This window comes from Macaca nemestrina, chromosome 13 (assembly GCF_043159975.1).
Source record: "Macaca nemestrina isolate mMacNem1 chromosome 13, mMacNem.hap1, whole genome shotgun sequence".
Classification (NCBI taxonomy): domain Eukaryota; kingdom Metazoa; phylum Chordata; class Mammalia; order Primates; family Cercopithecidae; genus Macaca; species Macaca nemestrina.
The window spans coordinates 26,906,897-26,932,392 of NC_092137.1; the positions used below are offsets into that span (position 1 = coordinate 26,906,897).

The window sequence follows — 25,496 nt, forward strand, 5'->3', positions numbered from 1 at the left end:
TTTTCACTTCAGCCTCTGTGCCTCCTTTGTGTCTGTGCCCCTGGCCTCTGGCTTTCCTGTCCTCCCCCTGCCCAGGCCCCAGTGTCAGAGTCCAGTGTCCTCTCCCCGGATTCCCACTTTCTTGCTCTTCCTGATCTACAGGCATTTGGATTTGGCTTTGTTTCCGGGGTTTTTCTGCTTATTTGTCCAGGGTAGCAGTCTGGATAGTCATTCTTTCATCAATTATTTATTAAGCCCCATGTACCAGTACTTTGGTGGGTGCCGCAGAATCATAAAAATAATAAGTATTAGTTTTACCAACTTAGGAACTGCCTCTTCATTTTCCGTTAAAACCCCACTTGTAACTGCTGCTAATCAGAGTGTATATTCAGGGCAGCTTGAATCTGTGCTCCCAGGTAGCCATCCTCAAGCTTTCAGCTCGAATAAACTCTGTTCTTAATCATAAAAAAAAAAAAAAAAAGAAGAAGAAGTTTTACAAAGTTCTTCAGGTGTAGGCCCTGGTATAAAGGGCCTAACACCCTTCTGAGATGATAATCTAAAGCCTCAGTATATTCCTGCCCTCGGGTCTTAGCCTTGAGTTGGGGGCTCACCCGGTTTCTTCATTATTTCTGACCTGGCACTTATAGAAGACCTCCTCTTGGTTCTGGGCCAGAGGTGCAGATCACACTGGATGTCAGCCATTCCTTATCTCAAACAGGGGTCTCCTTTTTGGACACCCTCCTGGGTGAAGGGCCTCTACCTCCAAGCCACTCTCTACTTCCCCTGGAGCTGGCCTGGAATAGAGGGTCTGCTCAGGTTCCCCGCAGCACAGAAGCCAGGCCAACCCTCCCGAATTTCCAAGAGCTTATGGTGACTTTCATGCAGCAGGAATTTAAAATTCTGTTTTATAATAATCAAATAAATGTTTATAATTATAGATGTTAAAAATAGAAAAGAAAGGAAGCACATAATCCAATAACCCCCAACACAATCCCTATTGTTAAACTTCTTTCTTTCCCGTCTTTTTTCATCCATGCTTTCACAGAGTAGCTATTTTGCATAGGTGTGAGCATTTTCTATTTTGCTGCAAAGTTCATGACCAGCAATATAATGGCCACCTAATATTCTACCAAATGGATGAACCTGAACTTATTTTCCTGTTATCAGGCCAAGGTTGCTTCCATGTTTTTCCTAGTACAAATCATGTTGTTAGGAATATCCTAACTCTCATCACTTTGTTCACGTTTGGCTTGGTTCCTAAATTCAGTTTTCCCAGGGCCTCTGGATTTTTAGCATTAGTGTGCCTTCTTTGTAACACCAGGGAACAGCCCACAGAAATTAAAATTATTATTCCTATGTTTACCATTAAGGCTGGTTTGGAGACAGACATAGGGGACAGACCTAAGTGATAGGAGAAACGTGCCCATAAGGTAGTAACAATGTGGCTCCTAAATTGTGTCATGTTGACAATTTTCACAGTACTTCTGCATCCATCTGCTCAGGTGACCTCACAGCAGCCTGTGGGTGGGAGGAAAGTGAGATAGAGAGGTGTGCGCGGGGGTCAACAGACAGACTGAGCTGAGGCAGGCCCCGCATCTCCCCCATGCTGGGCCAGTGCCTGCCAGTCGGCCTCTTGGGTGTCTGCCCTCACGCAGCATTGCCTTTGCACTTGTTCTCCAGGTGAAAGCAGAAATGGAGACACTGGTGAGGGAGAAGGGTGTCAACTCATTCCAGATGTTCATGACCTACAAGGACCTGTACATGCTTCGAGACAGCGAGCTGTACCAAGTGTTGCACGCTTGCAAGGACATTGGGGCAATCGCCCGTGTCCATGCTGAAAACGGGGAGCTTGTGGCCGAGGCAAGTCTGCAGCCAAGAATGTTGGATGGAGGGACACCAGTGGAGACAGTTCTCAGGGGGTTCCTAACCACCCGTCACTGATCCCACAGGATTCAGACAAAATCAGTTGTTAAAGTGTGAGGTGTGGACACCCCAGCTGTCAGATCTTGGTCAGAAAATCCCAAACTTTGCTACTGTCTGTAAAAAACAAATCTCTTTTTATGGTTCAAAAAGGCTTCTAAGTCTTAGGTGATGATGTCTTAATTCTAATGATATGAGATTTACATTCCATTATAGCAGAGAATTTGGAGCACCTCTCAGACATATTTTTAATGAGATTTGATATACAGAATAAATAAGAATCCGCTTTCCATTTGACCTCTTCAGAGGATCTGAGACATTAAAGAGATCAATTCATGGCACCAGGAAGGATAAGCCTCTGGTGCATTCTCCTAGGTCTTGGGGTAAGGGCTAGCCTAGGAGTTGCTGGAAGCTAGAGATTTGTCTCGATTTCCAGAGAGGGAATTCTGAGTTTGAAATCAGTAAAGAGTGCTTGTCTTTGGTGTCCCAGGCCTGTTGCTAGTTATAATAGTTAACTGTATTTTTAAGAGAACAAGATATGTTCAGTCATTATGAAGTGAGAATCAGGAGAGCCCCACTGCATGGGGGGCCTGTGCATGCTCTGCCTTGTTTAGAAGACGAACATTGCAGAAGTGAGAAAAGAAGCAAGCCTATTGAAACAGGCTGTGTCTAGCATATTTCACTGTCCTTTGGGTTCAGTATTTTCTTACACAGTATCTCTGTGATTCTTTCCATTTTCTTTCTCTTGCTGTTATCCAGGGTGCTAAGGAGGCACTAGATTTGGGGATCACAGGTCCAGAAGGAATCGAAATCAGCCGTCCAGAGGAGGTGAGAAACACTTCCTGTGGCCTTTGTCAGCGTCTCTCATGTAGATTGACAGAATCTTCTAGGATGGAGGAGACATCAAACATACAAATTAGCCTGGCACAAGGGCTCACATCTGTAATCCCAACATTTGGGAGGCTGAGGTGGGTGGATGGCTTGAGCCCAGGAATTCAAGATCAGCCTGGGCAACATGATGAAACCCCATCTCTACTAAAAATACAAAAAAATTAGCTGGGTATAGTAGTTCATGCCTGTAGCCCCAGCTAACTACTTGGGAGACTGAGGCAGGAGGATCACCTGAGCTCGGGAGGTTGAGGCTGCAGTGAGCCGTGATGATGCCACTGCAGTCCAGCCCAGGTGACAGAGTCTATATATATATACATACACACACACCCACACAAACACACACACATATACATATATATATATACACACACATACATACATGTATATATATATATGTGTGTTGCATCATTTTCTCCCTGAGTGAAATTCCCATTTGATTCTGATTTCAAGGATCTGGGGGAGACAATGTCAGCACACCTGGGGTTGCTGTGCCCAAAACTGAATCAAGAGACAAAAGACAGACTGAAAAGGCCTTCAGGTGTTAGAAGAAATTTCAAACTATAAACTCTGCCTTTGGGGGATGACATTCCTTTGAGCATCTGAGGAATACTTTGGACCAGGGGTCACCAAGCCCCAGGTCATGAACCGGTACGGGACCGCAGAGCAGGAGGTGAGCAGTGGGCAAGCTGAGACCCCCTGAGCTCCACCTCCTGTCTGATCAGTGGTGGCCTTAGATTCTCAGAAGTGTGAAGCCTATTGTGAACTGCACTTGCGAGGGATCTAGGTTGCGTCCTCCTTATGAGAATCTAACTAATGCCTGACGATCTGAGGTGGAACAGTTTCTTTCTTTTGTTTTTTGAGATGGAGTCTCACTCTTGTTGCCCAGGCTGGAGTGCAATGGTGCAGTCTCGACTCACTGCAACCTCTGCCTCCCAGGTTCAAGCGATTCTCGTGCCTCAGCCTCCTAAGTAGCTGGAATTACAGGCATGCATCACCACGCCCAGCTAATTTTGTATATTTAGTAGAGATGGGGTTTCACCATGTTGGTCAGGCTGGTTTTGAACTCCTGACCTCGAGTGATCCACCTGCCTCCGCCTCCCAAAGTGCTGGGATTACAGACATGAGCCACCGTGCCCAGCCCTGAGGTGGAACAGTTTCATCCTGAAACCATCCCTCTCCACTCCCCACCACCACTGCCCCACCCGTGTCCCAGTCCGTGGAAATATTTTCTTCCACGAAACTGGTCCCTGGTGCCAAAATGGTTGGGGACTGCCACTTTGGACCCTTTCTACCAGAAACAGGAGACACAGACAAGTCTATGCTCCTCCCCCTCATTACCTGCTGGAATGGTCATTCAAAGCTCTGTTTTCCGCCTGCCCTCTGGCTTTATTCCTGTGCAGTTTTGCATGGCATTGATACAAATCCCCTACAGTCCCCCTGCTAGAGAATTCTGCTCTGGAGGGACCACATTAGACGAATAACGCCTTCCTGCCCTATTACCCTGTTCACTCCTTCTCTACTGTTTTAGAAGAGGGGGAGAAACTTCTCATTTCTTCAAAGCCTAAAATGCAGATGGGTGGTTGGATATCCATGAGGGATTGAGGGGGAGGCCTCGAGGGACAAGGAGCAGGACACAGGATGTGGTGGCACTGCCACTCCCGGAAACCAAGTTGGCCCACAGTGGGTCCGCTGAGGAGTCCGCCTCACTCCCCTGACCTGTGCCTGTCTTTCAGAGCCCTTGAATATAGGTCCTGTTTGGCACTTCTGAATTGGTAGAGAAACACACCAGATTCGACTGAAACACAGAGGGTGTGCCTGTGAGAACAGGAGTGAGCAAGGGGTGGACACACACACTAGACTTTGTTACTTAATACAAGGGAAAGAGCAAGCCTTTGGCTGTGGTCGTAATACCAATAATTATCACCGCCACTATCTATTGGTTAAAGGTGGGGGGGGCCTGGATCTATGCCAGGGGAGATGTTGCTCCCCAAGGGAAATTTGGCAATATCTAGAGATATTTTTGCTTGTCCCAACCTGGGGGACAAGGTGGATGCTACTGGCATCTAGTGAGTAGAAGCCAGGGATACTGCTAAACATCCTACGATGCACAGACACCCCCACCATAAAGAATTACACAACTCGGCTGACTGCAGTGGCTCACACCTGTAATCCCAACACTGGGAGGCTGTGGCCGGAGGATTGCTTGAGCCCAGGAGTTTATGAACAGCCTGGGCAATAGAGGGAGACTCCCCATCTCTATAAAAAAAATTTTTTTAATTAGCTAAGCGGGCGTGGTGGCTCATGCCTGTAATCCCAGCACTTTGGGAGGCCGAGGCAGGCGGATCATGAGGTCAGGAGATCGAGACCATACTGGCTAACATGGTGAAACCCCATCTCTACTAAAAATACAAAAAATAGCCAGGCATGGTGGCTGGCACCTGTAGTCCCAGCTACTCGGGAGACTGGGGCAGGAGAATGGTGTGAACCTGGGAGCTTGCAGTAAGCCGAGATCACACCACTGCACTCCAGCCTGGGCGACAGAGTGAGACTGTCTCAAAATATAATAATAATAATAATAATAATAACAATTAGCCAAGCATGGTAGTGCATGCCTGTAGTCCCAGCTACTCAGCAGTCTGAGGTGGGAGGATCGCTTGAGCCCTAGAGGTGAAGGCTGCAGTGGGCCATGATCATGCCACTGTACTCCAGCCTGGGAGATAGAGTGAGACCCTATCTCAAAAAAAAAAAAAAAACATATATATATATATATGAATTATACAACTCAAATGCCAATAGTACCATGCACAGAAACCCGAATCTAGGCTAATTTCCAGAGTCAAATCAGCCACTATTTCTCCTTTGCTGCAGTTCTGAGGTGGCTATGGAGAGATGTTGTTTCCTTGTCTTTTAATTAAGCCCCAAGTAGCATCCAGCAAGGACGTGCCTGGTATTCTAAGACCTAGAATTCTCCCTCACTGTGAGCCAGGGTGGTTGGAGGTTGGTGCCTCTGCCCAGGCTTTGCCCCAAGCCAACCCCTGTGGGTGCAATTGCTCCATATGGGTATGCTTGGAGGAGATGGTGAAGTTTGGTTTCCTCCTGTCCTTTGTTTCTAACAGCTGGAAGCTGAAGCCACTCATCGTGTTATCACCATTGCAAACAGGGTAAGTCCCCCGATCTCTACTCTGGGATTAGAAACCAACCTCGGCCAGGCATGGTGGCTCATGCCTGCAATCCCAGCACTTTGGGAGGCCAAGGCAGGTGGATCACCTGAAGTTAAGAGTTTGAGACCAGCCTGGCCAACATGGTGAAACCCCATCTCTACTAAAAATACAAAAATCAGCTGGGCGTGGTGGCGGGCACCTGTAATCCCAGCTACTCAGGAGGCTGAGGCAGGAGAATTGCTTGAACCCAGGAGGCGGAGATTGCAGTGAGCTAAGATTGCACCAACTGCACTCCAGCCTGGGTGACAGAGCAAGACTCTGTCTCAAAAAAAGAAAAGAAAAGAAAAGAAAACAACCTCTACAGTGCAGCCCCATTCTGCTCTGGGTGCCAGCACCATGTCTGGCCCACAGGACCCCAAAACTGTTTGCTGACTGAGCGCTGTCATGCCCACCGTCCTGGCATTCACCCTTCTCACCAGCAGCTTTCCATTCCACCCCGCCGAGCCTGCTGAAGCTCAGTTCATTGCTCACATGTAAACTCAGTCCAGCTCCTACACTCTACATCTTCCTAATGTGATAAGCAAACAGAATCAGAATAACTTCTGGGGAAACAGAATTTCCCAATTGCACGTTAGAGCTCTGGCCGCTGGACAAGGACGTTGTTTTATTGTCATGACAATAGTTATTTTATCAATTACTTCCTGATGGAACTTACCCCAGAATAAGGAAAGACCTGAACAACAAAAAGGCAGTTTCTTGCCCTTCAGCTGAAGCATATGCTCAGAGGAGTTAAGCCAGGGACCGTGGTTGCACAGCTTAGTAGAAAAAAAGCTAAACTAATATTACAGTCCAGGTGTCCGTTTGCAAGATCAGCCTTCTCTTGCCTAGACTCTGAACCCTAACCCCCTTGTATTTTGTTCATCTCCAGGGTGCATTCTGTCTACTGATAAGCAGCCTTCAGACAGCAGGCATCGTAATTTTAGATACAGAATACATGACTAACTCTAGGCCATCACGTTTATAAACAGGAAATTAAATTGGAAAAAGAGTTCCCCTCTTTTAAATCACAGTCATGGTTGTCAGATGGGAGAAAATGAGAGGTTCAGACTTGATGGTCTTGAACTTCACAGGCTGGGCTTCCCGGTGGGCTCTGGTGCTGGAGGCTATTCTCTGCCTCCCCCTATCATGCAGTTCCTGCAACCTCACCTTGACTGCCAGCCCTGCATTCCCCGCTTAAGGACTGTCACCTTGAGGGTGGGGTTGAGTGGCGCAGGGGGAGGCGCGGGGGCCAGGGCTGACTTTACTAGGGTTGTTCTGATGCTTGTGAAGTTTATGGATCAACCCTCCCTACTTCCCACTGTTTCTTGTGTTTAGACTCACTGTCCAATCTACCTGGTCAACGTGTCCAGTATCTCGGCTGGTGACGTTATCGCAGCTGCTAAGATGCAAGGTGAGTCCGTAGGCTTGGCTGGACAGAGCAGGTCATGTGGAGGGACTGGAGACGGACGGGGCCCATTAGCCGAGCTCACTCCTGGCCCCGGCTCCTGCGCCCAGGACCTCAGCCAGCCCTTCCCTTTCATCTGCCACTGTCTTCCTCGGAGCCGCCCTGTGCTAGCCTGGCTTTAGTCTGCTAGAACGTGGCTTTTTCTTCTGCAAATTTGTATGCGTAACAGCTTTACGGGAGTGTCTGTCACTTCTGGATTTGGTAAAATTTTCCAAGTTTTAAACCCACTCATTAATTAGTGTCTTTTTGGACTCATAGATTTCACTAGCAGTTGCCTTGGCAACAAACAAAATCCTGGACCAGTTTCAGTGGGCATTTCAGGGACTGTTTGGGAAGTCCCTAAAGAAAGAACAGTGTGTGGGCCCAGCTTCCCTTTCTAGCCTCCGGAACCCTGTGTATGAGTCCAAGGGGCACTTGTATGGCTTCTGTTGTGGATCGCCTGGCATTACCTAAAGGCTTGCAGATGCTTGGAGTCCAGCCCCGCCCCAGGTGCCGGTGAGGGCCTGGCAGCAGGAGAAACAAAGTCACAGTCACAGGCCTGGGGATATAGATCAGAAGCAAGGGCCTCCCGGCCTTCAACTATAATAGATTAGAAGCAAGGGCCTCCCGGCCTTCAACTGTATTGCCCTCTAGATCCTGCTGCCTGCCTCTCCCCTCACTGAAGCCCCTTGGAGGTCTCACCTAGACTGTCGCCCCAGCCTGGTGACTGCTCCCACCCGCTTTCTCCCTATCCTCCAGCCCTGCTACAGCCCTCCCTGTCCTACCCCAACCATTCTCTTGAAGCTGCTCACGGCACCTGCCTGTCCAGAAAACAGTCTAGACTGCTCCTTAGCATGGCATTCACAGCCCTGCTTGCCTGTTCACCCACTGTCAAGCTCCATCTGCCAACAGCACCCGGCACAGACCTGTGCTCTGGCCAAACCAGACTCCTCAAAGTGCCGCTTGGTGCTACCGGGCCTCGGTGCCCATGTCCCTCTGTTCTCCTTGCCTAAGTCAGCAGGAGAATAGGGAAGCTCTCTGGGCTTGAACCCAGCTGTCCCCTCAAAAACCCTGTGACCTTGGGCAGGTTCCTTCCTGTCTCTGACCTCAGCTCCTTCACCTGTAAAATGAGAGGCACACACCAGCGATCGCTCAGGTTTGGTGGCTTCCTGGTTATGGTTCTGACCTTTCTTCTTCCAGGGAAGGTTGTGCTGGCTGAGACCACCACTGCACATGCCACGCTGACAGGCTTACACTACTACCACCAGGACTGGTCCCACGCGGCTGCCTACGTCACGGTGCCTCCCCTGAGACTGGACACCAACACCTCCACCTACCTCATGAGCCTGCTGGCCAAGTAAGGCGTTTCAGCAGCACATTGCAGGGATGTGTACATCTTTAGGAAGACGTCATAGAGGGCCCAGGAAACAAATCTGAGCTAGGTTTGATTTCATTGTGCCCACAGGATGATTGTGCTTTTCTTACCTTCTCTGAGCCCATCAGATAATTGCCATCCTATTGAGACTTTATGACCGCTTGATGTGGAGTGAGAGCTTCTGAAGTGTAAGAGTGAAGAGCACATATAGAACTGTGAACAGTGGTTATTCGGAATTTCAAAGGACATTGATCTCTTACTCTAAAGCCCAGTGGGGAGCTGCAGAATGTGGCCTGTGACTTACCCTAGAATGTAGGGGTCCTTTCTGTTTCTTTTCTTCACCTCTCCTCTTCTCGTTGGCTCCCGTGTGCCCCTTGTCTGTACATCCCTCCTTCTGTGGGTTTCTCCTCCTTTCCTTCCCCTTTCCCTTTTTCTTCTGCACTTTCTCCCCCTTCCCCCTCCCCCACACCGTTCCTCCAGATCTCCTTTCTCCAGCTCTTCTCTTTCTGACACTGCTTTTTCCCATGCAGTCCCAACCTAAAGGAAATGGTTTGATGAACAGTCTGAATTCAGCAGGACCCAATCATGAAAGGGTTTTTGTTTTATCCAATAACTGCTTGCAGCTTCTTTCTCTCTCCTATTAACATTTTGGGGGCCAGGCACAGTGGTTCACGCCTGTAATCCCAGCACTTTGGGAGGCCGAGATGGGTGGATCACTTGAGGTCAGGAGTTCAAGACCAGCCTGGCCAAGATGGTGAAACCTTGTCTCTACTGAAAATGCAAAAAATTAGCCGGGCATGGTGGTGGGCATCTGTAATCCCAGCTACTTGGGAGGCTAAGGCAGGAGAATCACTTGAACCCAGGAGGCGGAGGTTGCAGTCAGCTGAGATCATGCCACTGCACTCCAGCCTGTCCAGGGACAGAGCAAGACTCCAACTCAAAAAAAAAAAAAACTCGGGGAGAAGACGTTGCTTTCTCTTCACTTTTGGATATTAAAGTTCCATCCAGTTTAAGACTCCATCTCCTCCCTTCCTGATCCCCAGCTCAGCTTGGGTTGGGGTAGAAGGATTAGGACAAAAGGTGAGGGGATTCTTCTCCATACCCAGGCATGCATCTCTCCCAGCTCACAGCACTAGCAATGCCTCTATGAACAAGGACCCGCAACTTATGCCTGGCCACCTTCTATAGTATCTGAGGCCTAGAGGAAGCCCCCACCCAGCCTTTCTGCTCCCTGTGGCTCGGAGGCGGGTCCATAGCCCACAGCCCAGGCAGGTGCCCACTGCTCTCAGCTCTGTTCTCCACAAGTGAACCTCTTGAAGTATGCCCTCCTTGTCTTCAGGGTGAACTGGTGGGGAGAGGGTATGGAAACCCCACTCAACCCAGGAAAGAGGAGGGGAGGGAATGCCAGGACTCTCCATCCTGCCAACCCCTCAGTCTCCCTCCGAGGGTCCCGCTTTCCAGACCTGGGGCAGGGTAGGGCTATGCCTCTTCTAGGATGGTGCAGGGGCAGTGGAGGGAAGCGACCAGCCCCACTGAAGGTGGCTTTCTTAGGTAATAAGGTGCTTGTCTCATCCATGTCCTTAGCTTTCAGTCCTGGTTGCCAACCACTGGAAAACTCCCACTCCCATCCCATTATGTTCACAACCTATAGAGAGTTGGGGTGTGCGGGGCTTTGCCGGTGTGAGTGGAGTGCTGTCGATAAGGGTGTGGGCGAAGGTGGCCTCTGTGGAGGACAGCACGCACCATGGCATGGGGATGGTCATTGTATTCTGTCCCATAGCCTTGGTGGGTGCCAGGTGGTGGCAGCTCTTACAATATTTACATATTTACATTATGTAAATAAACAGGGAGGGTAAAGATGAAGAGAGAAATGCTAGATCAGCTCTTACTCTTAAAAAATGCTTATTTTGGCTGGGCGTGGTGGCTCACACCTGTAATCCCAGCACTTTGGGAGGCAGAAAGAGGCAGATTACCTGAGGTCAGGAGTTTGAGACCAGCCTGGCCAATATGGTAAGACCCCGTCTCTACTAAAAATACAAAAATTAGCTGGGCATGGTGGCTCATGTCTGTAATCCCAGCTACTCCAGAGGCTGAGGCAGGAGAATTGCTGGAACCCAGGAGGCGGAGGTTGCAGTGAGCTGAGATCGCGCCACTGCACTCCAGCCTAGGCAACAAGAGCAAGACTTCATTAAAAAAAAAAAAAAAGAAAAAAAGCTTGTTTTGAGACGAATCAACCTCCTTTTCATCAGCAGCAATACAATAAAAGAAACAATTACCAAGACTCCAGTATAATAATGTGGGCTTGGTTCCAAGGTCAAGAATCTTTTGAAACACCCCTGCTTGCTACAAGCAAATTTACTGAAAGAACAAAAAAGATAATAAGTGCCTCAACCCACCCAAATTACAGCACCCAAACCCACACAAATTCAAATAGACTGGGGGGAATAAGTATCATTGAATAATTTAAGTTTTTACATCTAGCTTACTTTGTCAAATGTATTTTAATTATTTAAATTGATTCTATTTATTTAAGTAGAAATGTAGTTTTTGTGTTATGAGAATAGTCTGAATCCCTTTTTAATCAGTGCATATTGTAAATGGGTGCTACTTTATAGGATTTGGAGCATAATTTTAATATTTTAATTATTTATAGAAATTGATGATGACTATAATTTTGCTTTTGTAATACATTATTGGTTATAATTTATATGATGCAAAATACTTGACAGAAAATCCAGACATCAATTATTATTCCCATAAGAAAATATGAGCTATTTCATAATTATCTACTTTAGGATGTGATTTGTGATTTGTTAGGCTGTAAAGGAATAAAAAAATTTCAATCTATAGATATAACGATTTGTCCTTTATTTAAAACCTGGCTTTTTTTTTTTTTTTTTTTTTTAGAAAGGGTCTGGCTCTGTCACTCAGGCTGGAAAGGAGAGGTACAACCTCCTGAGTAGCTGGGACTACACATGTGCAGCACCACGCCTGACTAGTTTTTCGTTTGTTTGTTTGTTTGTTTGTTTGTTTGTTTGTTTGTTTGTTTGTTTTATGAGCCAGGGTCTCACTCTTTCTCCCAGGCTGGAGTGCAGCCTCCCAAAGTGCTGGGATTACAGGCGTGAGCCACCCTGCACCACCGTGCCCAGCCTAATTTTTGTATTTTTTGTATTTTTTCATCATGTTACCCAGGCTGGCCTCAAACTCCTTACCTCAACTGATCCACCCACCTCGGCCTCCCAAAATGCTAGGATTACAGGCGTGAGCCACTGTGCCTGGCCTAAAATCTGGCTTCTTAGAAATTTTTTCATTTGATCATATAAAATTTTAAAGTATTTGGCAAAGCCAGTCATGTTTTAAACTTTAAATGGTTTGGACGGGGGCTTCCTATCTTCCAGATTCAGGGCAGCACTGAGAGAGCTCAGAGGGCCTCCTAGAATGTAACTACCGTCATTCACGGCTGCCTAGTGGGCACCTTTGTGTAGGAGCCTTTTCAGAAAGCTGGGTGCTCAGGAAGACTTGCTGGTTAAAGAGCAGGAGTTGAGCCTGTTGCTCTCAGGGTCCCTGACCTGCCCTTCATGACTGCAATGGGCATCCTCTGCCCTGAGCCCTGCTCAGGGATCCAGAGGGCCCCTCAGGAGAAAGGAAACCCTAAAGATTCCATTCATCTGTGGGGGCTTCTGCAGGTCCAGAGAGTGTGGGGAGCCTTGGGGCTCTGCGGGAGAATCTCTTGCAAAGAGTCTCTGCAAGGGCCAGAGCAGCCTCTTTGGCCCAGGGAAGAGCGAGCCATCTTCACCGCGGGTTTGGCCAAAGACATTAGTCATTGGGTGGGAACTGAGACTGATGAGCCCTGCCAAGTCCCCTGTGGAGACAGCCCTCTGTAGCTAACTGGCCATTGTCTGAGAGCCTTAAGAATATGCTTCCTCACCAGGTCAGATAATGCTTTCTGCCCCTGGAGTCTCCTGGAGTGGGCATCTTAGAGGGCCCACGGGCACTCACAAGGCTCTGGGGCCTCCTACAGAGTACAATGGAACCACTGCCCCTGACCTTCAGGGCACCCGCAGTGTGGTCCCAGCAGTCATCTCCTTCCCCCACCTGACCCCCCTGCTCCAGCCAGGCCTTTCCCTGCCCCCCCAAAGCCATTTCCTCCTGAGGTTGCCCTGGCGTGGTTTGCGTGGACATTCTCTCTCCTCCGCCCCTCACTGTCTCTGAGCCGTTGGCCTGCAGAGATCTCTGAATCCGGGCAGAGATCTCTGAATCCGGGCCAGTTGCCTGCCTCCCTCACTGGGCAGAGGATCTGCTGCCATGAGCCCTCTCTCCCTGTTCTTCCCTACATCTTCTCTGGCCCAGTAGCCCCTCGAAGGCCTGCCTGTGCCTTAGCCACCCACAGCCTTGGATAGAGGATGGCTTTGTTTTTTCTTCTTTTCAGACAGTCTCCCTCTGTCCCCCAGGCTGGAGTGCAGTGGGGCGATCTTGGCTCACTGCAGCCTCTACCTCCCGGGTTCAAGCAATTCTCTGACCTCAGCCTCCGGAGTAGCTGGGATTACAGGCGCCCACCACTACGCTCGGCTAATTTTTTTGTATTTTTAGTAGATACAGGGTTTCACCATGTAGCCCAGGCTGATCTCGAACTCGTGGCCTCCAGTGATCCACCTGCCTCAGCCTCCCAAAGTGCTGGGATTACAGGCATGAGCACCTGGCCCAAGGACAGCCTTAATATATGTGTGAGGACCGTAGTCATGAACAGCGTTGAGGAAGAACTGAGTGACTTGCATACCACTCTCGGTCTATTAAGTCAGGCTTCTAGCTCGTCCCTCCTTCCCCTTCTGGTCCATTAGAATCCCCACACCCAAGGAAGGCTATGAGTCCAAGTTATTCAACAAAGCTTAACACTGACCTTGTGAATGCTTGTCAGCAAGTGGGGTTGGAGAGCTGATGAGAGGGAATCGGCATACAATTCCATGAGAGTAGAACCACCTCCACCATCTCACTTCAGCTAGACTCTAAGTTCGGCTTTTCTCTGCTTTCTTCACTCTTAAACATTGCCATCCCAAGGATCTCATTGAAGTCACCTGTGACACAGACAGACTGTGCCACACTCATTCTGTGGATGGGTAAACTGAGGTTCACATAGATGAAGTAACTCATGAGAGGCCACATGGCCTAAGCAGCAGAGCTGAACTTGGAGTCAGCTTTGCCTGGTTCCCACACTGAGGATTTTCCCTATATCTATCCCCACCCTCTAGGTTCCTCCCCTCCCCTCCCCTTACTGGTCACCTCTTTTTCTCTACCCAGTGACACTCTGAACATCGTGGCATCAGATCACCGGCCTTTCACCACAAAACAGAAAGCTATGGGCAAGGAAGACTTCACCAAGATCCCACATGGAGTGAGTGGCGTGCAGGACCGCATGAGCGTCATCTGGGAGAGAGGAGTGGTACGATTGCTAGAGCCCCGCCCCGATCAGATCCCTGCCCTAATCCCCGCTTCATCCCCGCTCTAATCCCAGTAAGAGTTTTCACTCCTCAGATCCTGTCAAAGAATGTTCTTAGAAGGGCTGGTTCAATCCCAGCTCTTTGTTTCACTCAAGAACAAAACACAAAAGGTCTTTCCCCCGATTAGAAAGGTAGTAAGATCTATTATGGAAATTTGGAAAATACAGAAAAGTATAAGAAAAAAAAAATCCCTTTAATTCCATGCCTAAAAATTAAACTACTATTAACATTGTAGTGTATTTCTTTCTAGTTCTGTGCATGTACTATACTTTTTTTTTTTTTCCTTTTTTGCTACGTTGCCCAGGCAGGTCTTGAACTCCTGGGCTCAAGCTATCCTTCCACCTCTGCCTCCCTAAGTGCTGCGATTATAGGTGTGAGCCACCACACCCAGCTACACATTATTTTAATAACTGGCTTCATATTTTTTTTTCTTTTACCAACTGCTATACTAACCAGGATTTTTTTCTTCATATAACACTATACCCTGAGTGTCTCCCTATATCAGTAACAATTCTTTAAAAGCATCTTTCTTCATGGCTGAATGATATTTTCTCCAGTGAAAGTACCATACTTTATTTAATCCTTCCCTGATGTTTGGGACTTTTCACTGTTTCTAATTTTTGCACTTACAAATAATGCTGTGGAGAACCTCTTTGTTCATGAGTGTGTGTGTCAGCATTTCTGATTATTATTTCTTTTTTTTTTTTTTTTGAGACGGAGTCTCGCTCTGTCGCCCAGGCTGGAGTGCAATGGCGCTATCTCATTTCACTGCAGCCTCCGCCTCCTGGGTTCAAGTGGTTCTCCTGCCTCAGCCTCCTGAGTAGCTGGGACTACAGGCCTGTGCCACTACACCCAGCTAATTTTTGTATTTTTTGTAGAGACGGGGTTTCACCATGTTGGTTAGTCAGGATGATCTCGATCTCTTGACCTCACGATCCGCCCGCCTCAGCCTCCCAAAGTGCTGGGATTACAGGCATGAGCCACCGCGCCAGGCCTCTGATTATTATTTCTGATTATTTCCTTAAGACAGCATCCTAGAAGTGGATTTTTAGGCCAAGGGATATGAACAGTTTTAAGGCTCTTGATTTGATATATTTTGTCTAATTGATTTCAAAAAATATAAGAACTGGGACTTCATTTGAATACCACCTGTTCTGCACATGAAGAGTAAGTATTTTTGGTCTTGATCTATCTCAGATTAGATTCAAAATAGTATGAGCCCCAAAGAGATCTGAAGTTCTCAAGACTAAGCTCATGGAAGGCCAAGGAGATGGCTCAGGAAATCCCCTTGAAGAGAGTCCATAGTACTCTCATGGGTGGGACAATAAGATGTTTTATACGCTCTTGAGTATATAACCCTTTGAAAATATCACCCTTAGTAGATGAAGGGAGATTCCTGACTCATCCGTGTGGGCACATGAGCAGAGTTGGTTTTACAAACAGGAGGCAGATTTGCCCCGGGCAGGCAGCCTGAATGGAAGCACAGCCACTCACCATAGTTGCTGGATGAAGGGAGAAAGGAATAAGTGAGCACCTGGGACCCAGCCAAGCAGGCTGGCTCATCTGAGATGGTGCTCACGGCTTTGTCCCCTTGTGACCACTGTTCTAACCACCTAAGCCCAAAGTCCATGGGCCAGCATCAAAGGTAACCAAGGGTTTGAAGCCCACCCCCAGAGCCTGGTTGACTTGACACTTTCTGCAACATTTCAGGTTGGAGGAAAGATGGATGAGAACCGTTTTGTGGCCGTTACCAGTTCCAACGCGGCTAAGCTTCTGAACCTGTATCCCCGCAAGGGCCGCATCATTCCCGGAGCCGATGCTGATGTGGTGGTGTGGGACCCAGAAGCCACAAAGTAAAGTTTGTTGCTCATCTCCAGGGCTAGAGGGGCTCGGGGTGTTGAAGAGGACTTGCATTACCAATCTCCAAAAGCATATAACTTTGCACTATTTCTAGCACAAAATATGGCCCTGGCTTATAGTTGGCCGTCTTCTCCCTCCATCTTCACACAGTCTTTCTTCTGTGTCACACATGTCTGGTGTGTCTGTCTCCTCTTCTTATAAGGACACTGGTCAGATTGAATTAGGGCCCACCTATATGACCTCACTTTACCTTAATGATTACATTAAAGGCCCCAAATAGGGCCATGTTCTGAGGTTCTGGGTGTTAGGATTTCAGCGGAAAAATTTTGAAGGAAGCCAATTCAGCCCATAACAACCAGCCTTTGGGGTTCACCCCTCCCATGGAGCTGTGACATTTTGACATGTCCTCAGCGCTTTCTCTCCCGCCATTGCCTCCCCACCAGGACCATCTCAGCCAGCACGCAGGTCCAGGGAGGAGACTTCAACCTGTACGAGAACATGCGCTGCCACGGCGTGCCACTGGTCACCATCAGCCGGGGGCGCGTCGTGTATGAGAACGGCGTCTTCATGTGCGCCGAGGGCACCGGCAAGTTCTGTCCCCTGAGGTCCTTCCCAGACACTGTCTACAAGAAGCTGGTCCAGAGAGAGAAGGTGAGGTGGGAGGGGGAAGATGCAGGGGTGTTGGCGCCCCCTGCCGGGGAACATCCTCCATGACTGTTTTAAATCTCACAGAGATGTTCACTCCAGTTTTCGACCCAATTCCATTGCCCTCTCTCCAGCGTTGAGAGGGGAGTGTGTGGCAGGGCCAGGGAACGCTAGAGTCAGAGTCAGAAGATGCTGATTTGTGTTCCCCGTCTTTGATTACCAAGTGGCATTTTAAGTGGTCAGGCAGCAGGGGTCCTCAGTTGCTCAGGGCACAAATGGGAAATGTGTGTGCGACCGCTGAGCTCCTCCGGATAAGCAGGCTTGGGTTGGAGGAGGTGCTGGGGGCTGGAGATACTGCTTTGGCTTGGCCGCCTCCCACTCTTGATGAAGCAAGTGGGGGTAGAGCTGGCATTTGCAAAGCATTGTCTGAAGCACAGGAGGCACAGGCACCTGAACACGGGAGGCCCACACTGCTGGCACACAGACCACACGAGAGGGCTCAGAGCTTTCAGAGAAACTGAGGACCCTTCCCTCCCAGAGGCCAGTGAGCGAAGAAATCCACTGCCAGGTCTGCCGTGGGGGCGCAGGCTTGGGCTGCCTGAGTGAAGAAAGCGTGACTTTCGTGATCACAGGGCTAAATCCGAAAGCAAACTCGGGGTCTCTCACTCATCACACTCAGCTAATGTTTATTTTTTTGTAGAGACGGACAGGGTTTAACCGTGTTGCTCAGGTTGCTTTCAGATTCCTGGGCTCAAGTGATCTGCCCGCCTCAGCCTCCTAAAGTGCTGGGGTTACAGGCGTGAGCCACTGCGCCCAGCCCAATAGCACTTTTTAATACGATGTAGGACCATAAATGACCTCTGTAGTAATAACTGCTCCTACTCCTATGTTGCCTCTCATGTGCCAAAGCAGTTGGAACAGCTTTACACATACTAATTCATCTGCTCTCCGGCAACTCTCTGATGTAGATACTAGTATTGTGGGCACAGAAAAGTAAGTGGCACAAAGCCACACAGTTTACAAGTGACAGAGTTGGGACTGGAACTTGGCAGTCTGGTTGTAGAATATAGACTCCTAACTCTACTGCCTTTGTGAGTACTGAATGAGCTAGTGTTGCTACTGGGGGCCTCTGGTCTCCAGATGGGGCTGTGTTTAGCTTCTGTTCTCTCCGAGTTGTCAGACGGGTAAAGGGTGTAGTTTCGTGGAAGCCTAAGGTGGTGGGTAATGTTGTGCTGTGTGGGAGGGAACTCTCTAAAGTTGATTTCCGGTTGGGCGCGGTGGTTCACGCCTGTAATCCCAGCACTTTGGGAGACTGAGGCGGGTGGATCACGAGGTCAGGAGTTCAAGACCAGCTGGCCAAGATGGTGAAACCCCGTTTCTCCTAAAAATATAAAAATTAGTCACGCGCGGTGGCAGGCGCCTATAATCCCAGCTACTTGGGAGGCTGAGGCAGGGGAATCGCTTTAGAAGGGCAGAGGTTTCAGTGAGCCAAGATCGCGCCACCACACTCTAGCCTGGGTGACAGAGAGACTCTGTCTCAAAAAAAAAAAAAAAGAAAAGAAAAGAAATTTGGTTAAAGTTGACTTCCTCAGATTCTACCTGCTACCTTGGTAAGGCTTCCACCAGTGTTGGGGGGAAGCCAGTATCTCTCCTGTACACATGCACGCACACACACATGTGCATTCGCACACATGCACACACGCACACATATGCACACACGCACACATATGCACACACGCACACATATGCACATGCTCTTTAGGATGTACAAGGAAACTCCAACCCCTGGACTCAAGGTTTAAGAAGCCTTGGTCGCTTGCAGTGATTTGGGTCTTGGGCGGAGTGGCAGCGTCTAATGTCCCACTGGCCCCCAGGGAGGCCATGGTTGTGTCAGTTCTGATGGTGTTGTCCTGTGCTTCTGCTCTTCTTCCATCCTTCCCTAGACTTTAAAGGTTAGAGGAGTGGACCGCACTCCCTACCTAGGGGATGTCGCTGTTGTCGTGCACCCTGGGAAAAAAGAGATGGGAACCCCACTCGCAGACACTCCTACCCGGCCTGTCACCCGGCATGGGGGCATGCGGGACCTTCATGAATCCAGCTTCAGCCTCTCTGGTAAGAGTCAGGGGGCCATGGGAGGAGGGCGGGGGGCCGGGAGGAGTGGCCCACCCAGGCAGTGGGACTTACGCCTGCTTTTCTTTTGTGTCCTGTCCTCCGTCCCGTTGCCTGTTTCCAGGGATAAGTGCTGGTTTGGATATTAGACTCACACAGACATTAGTGAGGACAGGAGGGCTGTCCTGGTCCCTGGGCACAGCCGCTCTAATAGGCCATAGCCCACCTGGGGCTCTCCTGAGGGTTTCTAAGTTCAGATATTTTTGTCCCTTGAAACATCTTGAGGGCTGTGCACACAATGGGTGCTCCAAAGATGCCCTGAGCTCAGAAGAGTCAGCCCTGTCTGTGGTTCATGGGACTGCACCCACTGGCCCCTGGCCTGCCCCAGTCCACTCCTCAGCAGCCTCTGTGCTATTTCTGCTACCCATTTTCCTCCTCTGACCTTCCCATACCTGTCCCCGCCTTTACCCCACCTTCACCTTCTTTTTTTTTTTTTTACCAGGAATTGTGTTGTATACATTTTTTTTAACTTTAAGTAAAATATTTTCTCTCGACGTTTGATGCCCAATTTTTTCTCTTATCTTTCTGTCCCTTGGGTCCTGGCCCCAGTCCTTCTGCGGAATCTCTAGGTTCTTAGGGGGTCCCATCCGAGTTCTTAAAGCCACTATCTGCAGTTCCTCCCCACCCCCTCCAACACCATGGGAGCCACAGGCTCATAAATGATGACCCTCAATGGAGAACAAGCAGAGGCTGTAAGATGCCCCGAGCCTCCAGGCGGCTTAGATGGGAACTGTCACCACCACTTGCAGGGGGCTAGGACCCTGGATCTCCCTGAGCACCGGTGAGCTGCCTTCAGCATAAGCCCAGAGAGAGACCAAGCATCCACTCTGTGAGGGCTGTGCTAGGATGGGCACAGCGAGAGGTGCAAGACCCTGGTCCTTCCACCCACAGCCTAGAGTTTACTGGGGGAGACAAGCCCCATACACAAAACATCCTGCTGTGAGAGCAGAGAGCTAAACCAGAGGGATGCCAACGGGGCAGCGCCTACCTGCCGTGGCTCCTGTGTGCCCTGCTTAGGGCACTGGTCTCAGGACCAGTCTCATTGCTGAGATGATAGCTCCACTACCCCGAGGGCCACTGCTACTCCCACCAGTGATGGGCCATGAGTGGAGTCAGAAAGGGAGCCTGGCGTGGAAGACTCGCTTATGCACACTTAGGTCTTGCCAGTCCGGGAGGCGTGGACTCCCACCGCTGCCGGGGCAGGGTCCTTTCTCCTGCAGCCAGACCCGAGAGGCACCAAGACCCCAGAGCTGCAGGGCCCCTGCTGACCAGCAGCCTCCTCTTCTTCTGCCCGAGAGCCAAGACTGGCCAGAACGCCCGCTCAGACAGCAAACATCAGGCAGCCTGTCCCTCCTCTCCACCCCAAATCTTGTCTGTTCTAAGCAGGCCAGGCTGAAGAATGTCCCACTGGGCTCTCCGGGGCACTAGACCCTCCTTTTCCATCCCTTTGTGTTTTGTTTGTTTTTGTTTTTGTTTTTGTTTTTTCAATCCTTCTCCTTCTGTATAGACCCTCCTTTATAACTAAGTCATGGGATTTCAAGATGCGGGGCTTTTTGGCTGTGGTTCTTTCATTTTCCAAAACAATGGCATACCCTCATTTTTCTCTCTTGCTTACTCACTGAGGCATATGTACAAAGGCCCATGTGCCAACAGGCTGGCCGATGGCCTGCATGCACAAGAGACTGTAGGCCCAGACGTGAGGCAGTGAGGTTGGCACAGTGGTAGGCTCTGAATCAGGAAAACCTGGGTCCAAGTCCAGGCTCTGCCGTTACACACTGCAACACGAGGCAAGTCACTTAACTTCCCTGAGCCTCGGTCTTCTCATCTGTAAAATGGGATGGAGTGACTGTGAGGATTCACTCAGGCCTTGCACACAGTGAGCCTCCAGGAGAGGGTGACTGTGGTTTGTTAGCAGGCACAAGAGCCCAGCTCACCCTTTGTGCTTCCTTCCCTGCAGGCTCTCAGATCGATGACCATGTTCCAAAGCGAGCTTCAGCTCGGATCCTCGCTCCTCCCGGAGGCAGGTCGAGTGGCATTTGGTAAAGGCACTGCCCAGCCCCCCGAGTGAGGACACACCGCCGCCACCAGTCCGCAACTCTCCGGCCACAGCTTCAGGGGCAGGAGAGGCTGGGCTGGGCAGCACACCACCCGAAGGGGGCCCCAGGACCTGCGGAGCCCTCCCTATGTCTGCAAAGTGATTCACTGTGCTTCGAGCCAACTCTAACAGGCACTTTGAGATGTGTTCCTCCTGCTGTAGTCCTTTCTGCCTTGGCCTCCGTGGGCTTTTCTGGGGCCCAGGAAGCCCACACTGTGCACAGAGCCCAGTGCATAGAGCCCTGGCCAGCCCTTCCTCTCACTCCTGCCTCCGCTGGCTTTGGGAAAGCCCAGACTTTAGTGCCCTGCCCCCTGGCTGACTGCCCAGTTGTCCAGAGCACTTTAGCAGATGTGGTTTCAAAGTAAAGGCCTCCTCCCCCACCCCTTAGGCCCTGTGGTGACATTTCCCAAGCCAGACAGGTGTCAGCTTCCCAGCCATGCCCAGGACGTCCCATCTCCCCCAACCCACCTCTGGCCCTGTGTAGGGGCAGGGATGGGGGTGGCTGGACACCCGGTGCCCCTCGCCAGCTTCTCTTGTGCCCCGCCCACACCCTCGGGGGGTCACAGGTCCAGGAGGGTAGCTGGGCGGGGCTCGAGGCTGGTGCCCGGCGCGTGTAAATGGTTTGGTTTTGCACGTTTGGTTTGCGCAGTAGTTTGGTTTGACTTGTTTGTGCATCCTGTGAAAAATAACGGTGCTTGTGTCACTAGCATAGAATAGCAACAGGAATAGATGTGGTCCTTAGGAGACGCTGCACTCGACATCAACCAGACAGCACAGGGCAGGGGCGGTGGAGGGGCTGGGGTCACAGGCCTCTCTTCTCCCCGCCTGGGGCCTTCCAGGCTGCCGGAGGCCCAGGCCCTTTCCCCCTCCCCTCCCCTCCTTGTCTAGTTTCCCACATTCCAAGAGGGGGCCTGGGATGCTAGCCCCGGAGATGCCAGCCCTTCAGGAAGCAGGTGTCCTTTCCCCTCTCTGCCCCATTCACTCCCGGCACTCCCCCTGCCTTCCCCCCATCTCCACCCACCACACACACACATACACACACACACACACACACACACGGCTTCCTGTAACTTCTTCCTGCTGGACAGAGACTCAGTGCTCCTCCTGTGTGACTGGCAAGAGGCCTCATGCCTGCTGAGAGAGGAGGAGTGGGAGAGCGGCTCGCCAGACACCAGGGAGGGAGACCCCAGGCACACAGGACCTGGCTTTCGAACCCACATTGCTGCTCAGGTGCCGTGATCTCCCGTGGCTGGCACCAGGCCCTCGCCGGCTCATGGCCTCATCTTCTCCCCTGTCTGTCCAGGTGGGCCCTCCCTGCTTCTGAGGCCCTCCAGAAGTTCCCATGGAAACACTAGAGGCCGGGTGTCTCCTTCCACCTCCAGTGGTCTGGGAAGTGACCTGGCCGCCTGCCCTTATTAAGCCTTGTCTGCCCTGTGGGAAGTGACTTAATGTTGCACATGTGATTTCAGCCCCTGAGGCTTGTGCGAGGCTTCTGGACCCTCAGTTAAAGGTCAGTCTCTGGCCGGGCGTGGTGGCTCACGCCTGTAATCCCAGCACTTTGGGAGGCCAAGGCGGGTGGATCATGAGGTCAGGAAATCGAGACCATCCTGGCTAACACGGTGAAACCCCGTCTCTACTAAAAATACAAAAACTAGCCGGGCGAGGTGGCGGGCGCCTGTAGTCCCAGCTATTCGGGAGGCTGAGGCAGGAGAATGGCGTGAACCCGGGAGGCAGAACTTGCAGTGAGCTGAGATCGCGCCACTGCACTCCAGCCCGGGCGACAGAGCCAGACTCCGTCTCAAGAAAAAAAAAAAAAAAAGTCAGCCCCTGCACATCTCTGTAGTGCTGTTCGTGTATTCAAACCACTTCCATATATGACCTCTCACTTGGTCCTCATGACAATGGAGCACTTACTATTCTTCCCATTTTACAGATGAGGAAACAGGCCCAAAAAGTTCAGGCCCTCTGACCCCAGAAGTGTCTGTGACCACCCTTCCAACCTTGGCTATCTACCCCAGCTGTGGAGAGGAGGTCTGGGGTGACATCTATTGTAGATCCCACCTGAGAGTTTAACCAACAAGAAGACTTACTTTCCTGGTAGGCAGCCTGCTTTGTTTTGCACAGGTAGATAGATTTTTTTTTTCTCATCTTTCTTATAAACAATCTCATGCACAGTCTGTGTTTGAGCTAGGACTAGTCACCCTTTGGGGGCTAACTGTGCAGTGTGAGCTGCATCCACACCCTCACTTCTCCCTTCACTCCCCCTTTCCTCACTCAGGGGCTGAGAGGACAGAGGTGGTCAGTCAGGGAGCAGAGGTGGCGAAGGGGCTCGTGGCAAGTGGCAGCCATTGGAACAGGGGTGAAGACTCAGGCCTGGGAAAGCCACCAGGGATAGGGGAAACCATGACACTGCCTCCTGGTGCAGTGCACACCATCTCTATCCCTGTCAGCCCTCACTGGGTCATGGGCCTTGGGCAGATGCCAAAGAGCCCAGCAGCAGTGGTGGTGGCCAGCTGGGCAAAGCATCCTTGCTTGTGCTAGGAAAGCTTTACCTTCTCTGAGTGCCTCCGCCCAAGAGATGCGTGACCCGTGGCACCGGGGAACCACATCTTGGAGTGGTCCACTGTAGGCCATCCACTTCATCCACCCCCAGTCCTTACATAGGCCCTACCCTTTGCCCGGGAGCTTCTAGATGGAAATCAGAAAGAGATTCAAGGAGCCGAATGAGCGGTCAGCCCCCACCATGCACTCCTTGCCCCGTGCAGAGCTCCAGCCAGCTTCGTCACCAGCCCCACTGGCTCCTGGTTGGAATGAAAGGGTCTCTGGTTGCACTGAATGCAGCTCTCAAACTGGTCTTGTATTTGCTGAATAAATACTGTTGTTCTTGCCTTAGCTGCTCTCTAGGTTTGTGGGGTTAAGTTGCCAGAAAATTGTGCTACTGTGTGTGCGTGTGCGTGCGTGTGTGTAGTGCTAGGAGTCCACAGTAGGTCTCTGTCGAGCCGATGTCGTGCTGAGGGCTTTTCCAATACTGACCCAGAAGCCACAGAACCACAAGGAAACCCAAACCCCCTCCAGCTGCTGAGGCGCAGGCACAGCGTGGGGTCGGGATGGAGCCTCCAGCACCCCAGCACCCAGGTGACTTCCCCACGCCCCTGTAAATGTCATGGTGCTAAGACTGTGTCAACCCCAAGACGACACACGGTCCTGTGCTTTGGCCACCGTTTGAGGCAAAAACTAAACAGCCCGACACGTTGTGTTCTGGTGCAGGTTTGTATTAAACTGTAGCTACTTCTCACTTGGACTCTGTTGTGTTTCTTCAAAGAGGAGGGAGTTCGGCAGAGATCTCTTCTATGGTGACTGGGCAAGGCTTCTGTTGCTAAGAAAAGGCAGCTTTGATCTGTCTCTCCTATTGGGTGGGCTGTGCAGAGACTGGATTTTTTTTTTAATTCTGAGAGACAGGAGCCCCAGTGGTGCCAGATTTCCAGGGACAAGGTTGCCAAATTATCTGAAATAATTAGGAGGAAGAATTAGGCGCAAAAGGGAAAAAACTAGACTTGCTCCATCTACCTGTAGTCACCTATTTTGGCTACCATTTTGGAAGCCCATAGCCACCTCTCCACTCGGCAGAACCCTTGGCTGATAGAACGATGGCTTCATAAAAAAATCACAAGGTCAATGTGCCTTTGAAGGACCTTCCAGCTGCTCTCTGGCTGTCCAGAACCCCGCCTTTGGGGTTGGCCCTCTGTACTCTCAACCCCATCCATTGCGTTGAGACCCTCTGCCTTCTCTCTAGAGCTCCATCAGATGTTGGGAGGATTATCTGATTAAACTCTTTCTCACTAAAGGGTAAAATTGTGGCTTCTAAGGCCGGGCGTGGTGGCTCACGCCTGTAATCCCAGCACTCTGGGAGGCCAAGGCAGGTGGATCACCTGAGGCCAGGAGTTCGAGACCAGCCTGACCAACGTGGAGAAACCCCATTTCTACTAAAAAAAATACAGAATTAGCCGGGCGTGGTAGCGCACGCCTGTAATCCCAACTACTCGGGAGGCTGAGGCAGGAGAATCACTTGAACCCGAGAGGCAGAGGTTGCTGTGAGCTGAGATCACACCATTGCACTCCAGCCTGGGCAACAAGAGCAAAATTCTGTCTTTAAAAAAAAAAAAAAAAAAAAAAATGTGGCTTCTAGTACTATGGGGTCACTGTACTTATTTCTTAACCTTAAAATTTGAAGGTTGAGATGGATTTGTCAGCTTGAGATGGATGCCGAGTCCCTGCAATGTATTGCAAAGTGTCTGTTACCCTGTTTTCCCACAACAGGAGAGCACACCAGAATTGGATTAACTACCAAAAATGCATTGGGTTTGGATGAAAAAATAACATGACCACACATTTGGCACATGGCATCTATCAGGCAGTCTATAGG

The 25,496-nt window shown here is 50.3% G+C and overlaps 1 protein-coding gene across 7 annotated transcripts in view; it reads left to right on the forward strand.

Annotated features, from left to right (window-relative positions):
- Positions 1-24,368, forward strand: part of LOC105479775 (dihydropyrimidinase like 5) — a 102,758-nt gene extending 78,390 nt beyond the window's left edge. For 5 of the 7 annotated variants that reach the window (XM_071076410.1, XM_011738028.3, XM_011738029.3 and 2 more), the window contains exons 4-13: positions 1,660-1,839; positions 2,659-2,727; positions 5,907-5,951; positions 7,326-7,401; positions 8,635-8,791; positions 14,105-14,246; positions 16,015-16,157; positions 16,608-16,815; positions 18,753-18,921; positions 20,936-24,368. In XM_071076410.1, coding sequence (XP_070932511.1) covers positions 1,660-1,839; positions 2,659-2,727; positions 5,907-5,951; positions 7,326-7,401; positions 8,635-8,791; positions 14,105-14,246; positions 16,015-16,157; positions 16,608-16,815; positions 18,753-18,921; positions 20,936-21,021 — 1,275 coding nt within the window. In that variant the 3' untranslated portion in view covers positions 21,022-24,368. The remainder of the gene's footprint in view (positions 1-1,659; positions 1,840-2,658; positions 2,728-5,906; positions 5,952-7,325; positions 7,402-8,634; positions 8,792-14,104; positions 14,247-16,014; positions 16,158-16,607; positions 16,816-18,752; positions 18,922-20,935) is intronic. The other 2 variants (XM_071076411.1, XM_011738030.3) reach the window with 1 other exon arrangement.
- The last annotated feature ends 1,128 nt before the right edge of the window (positions 24,369-25,496 follow it).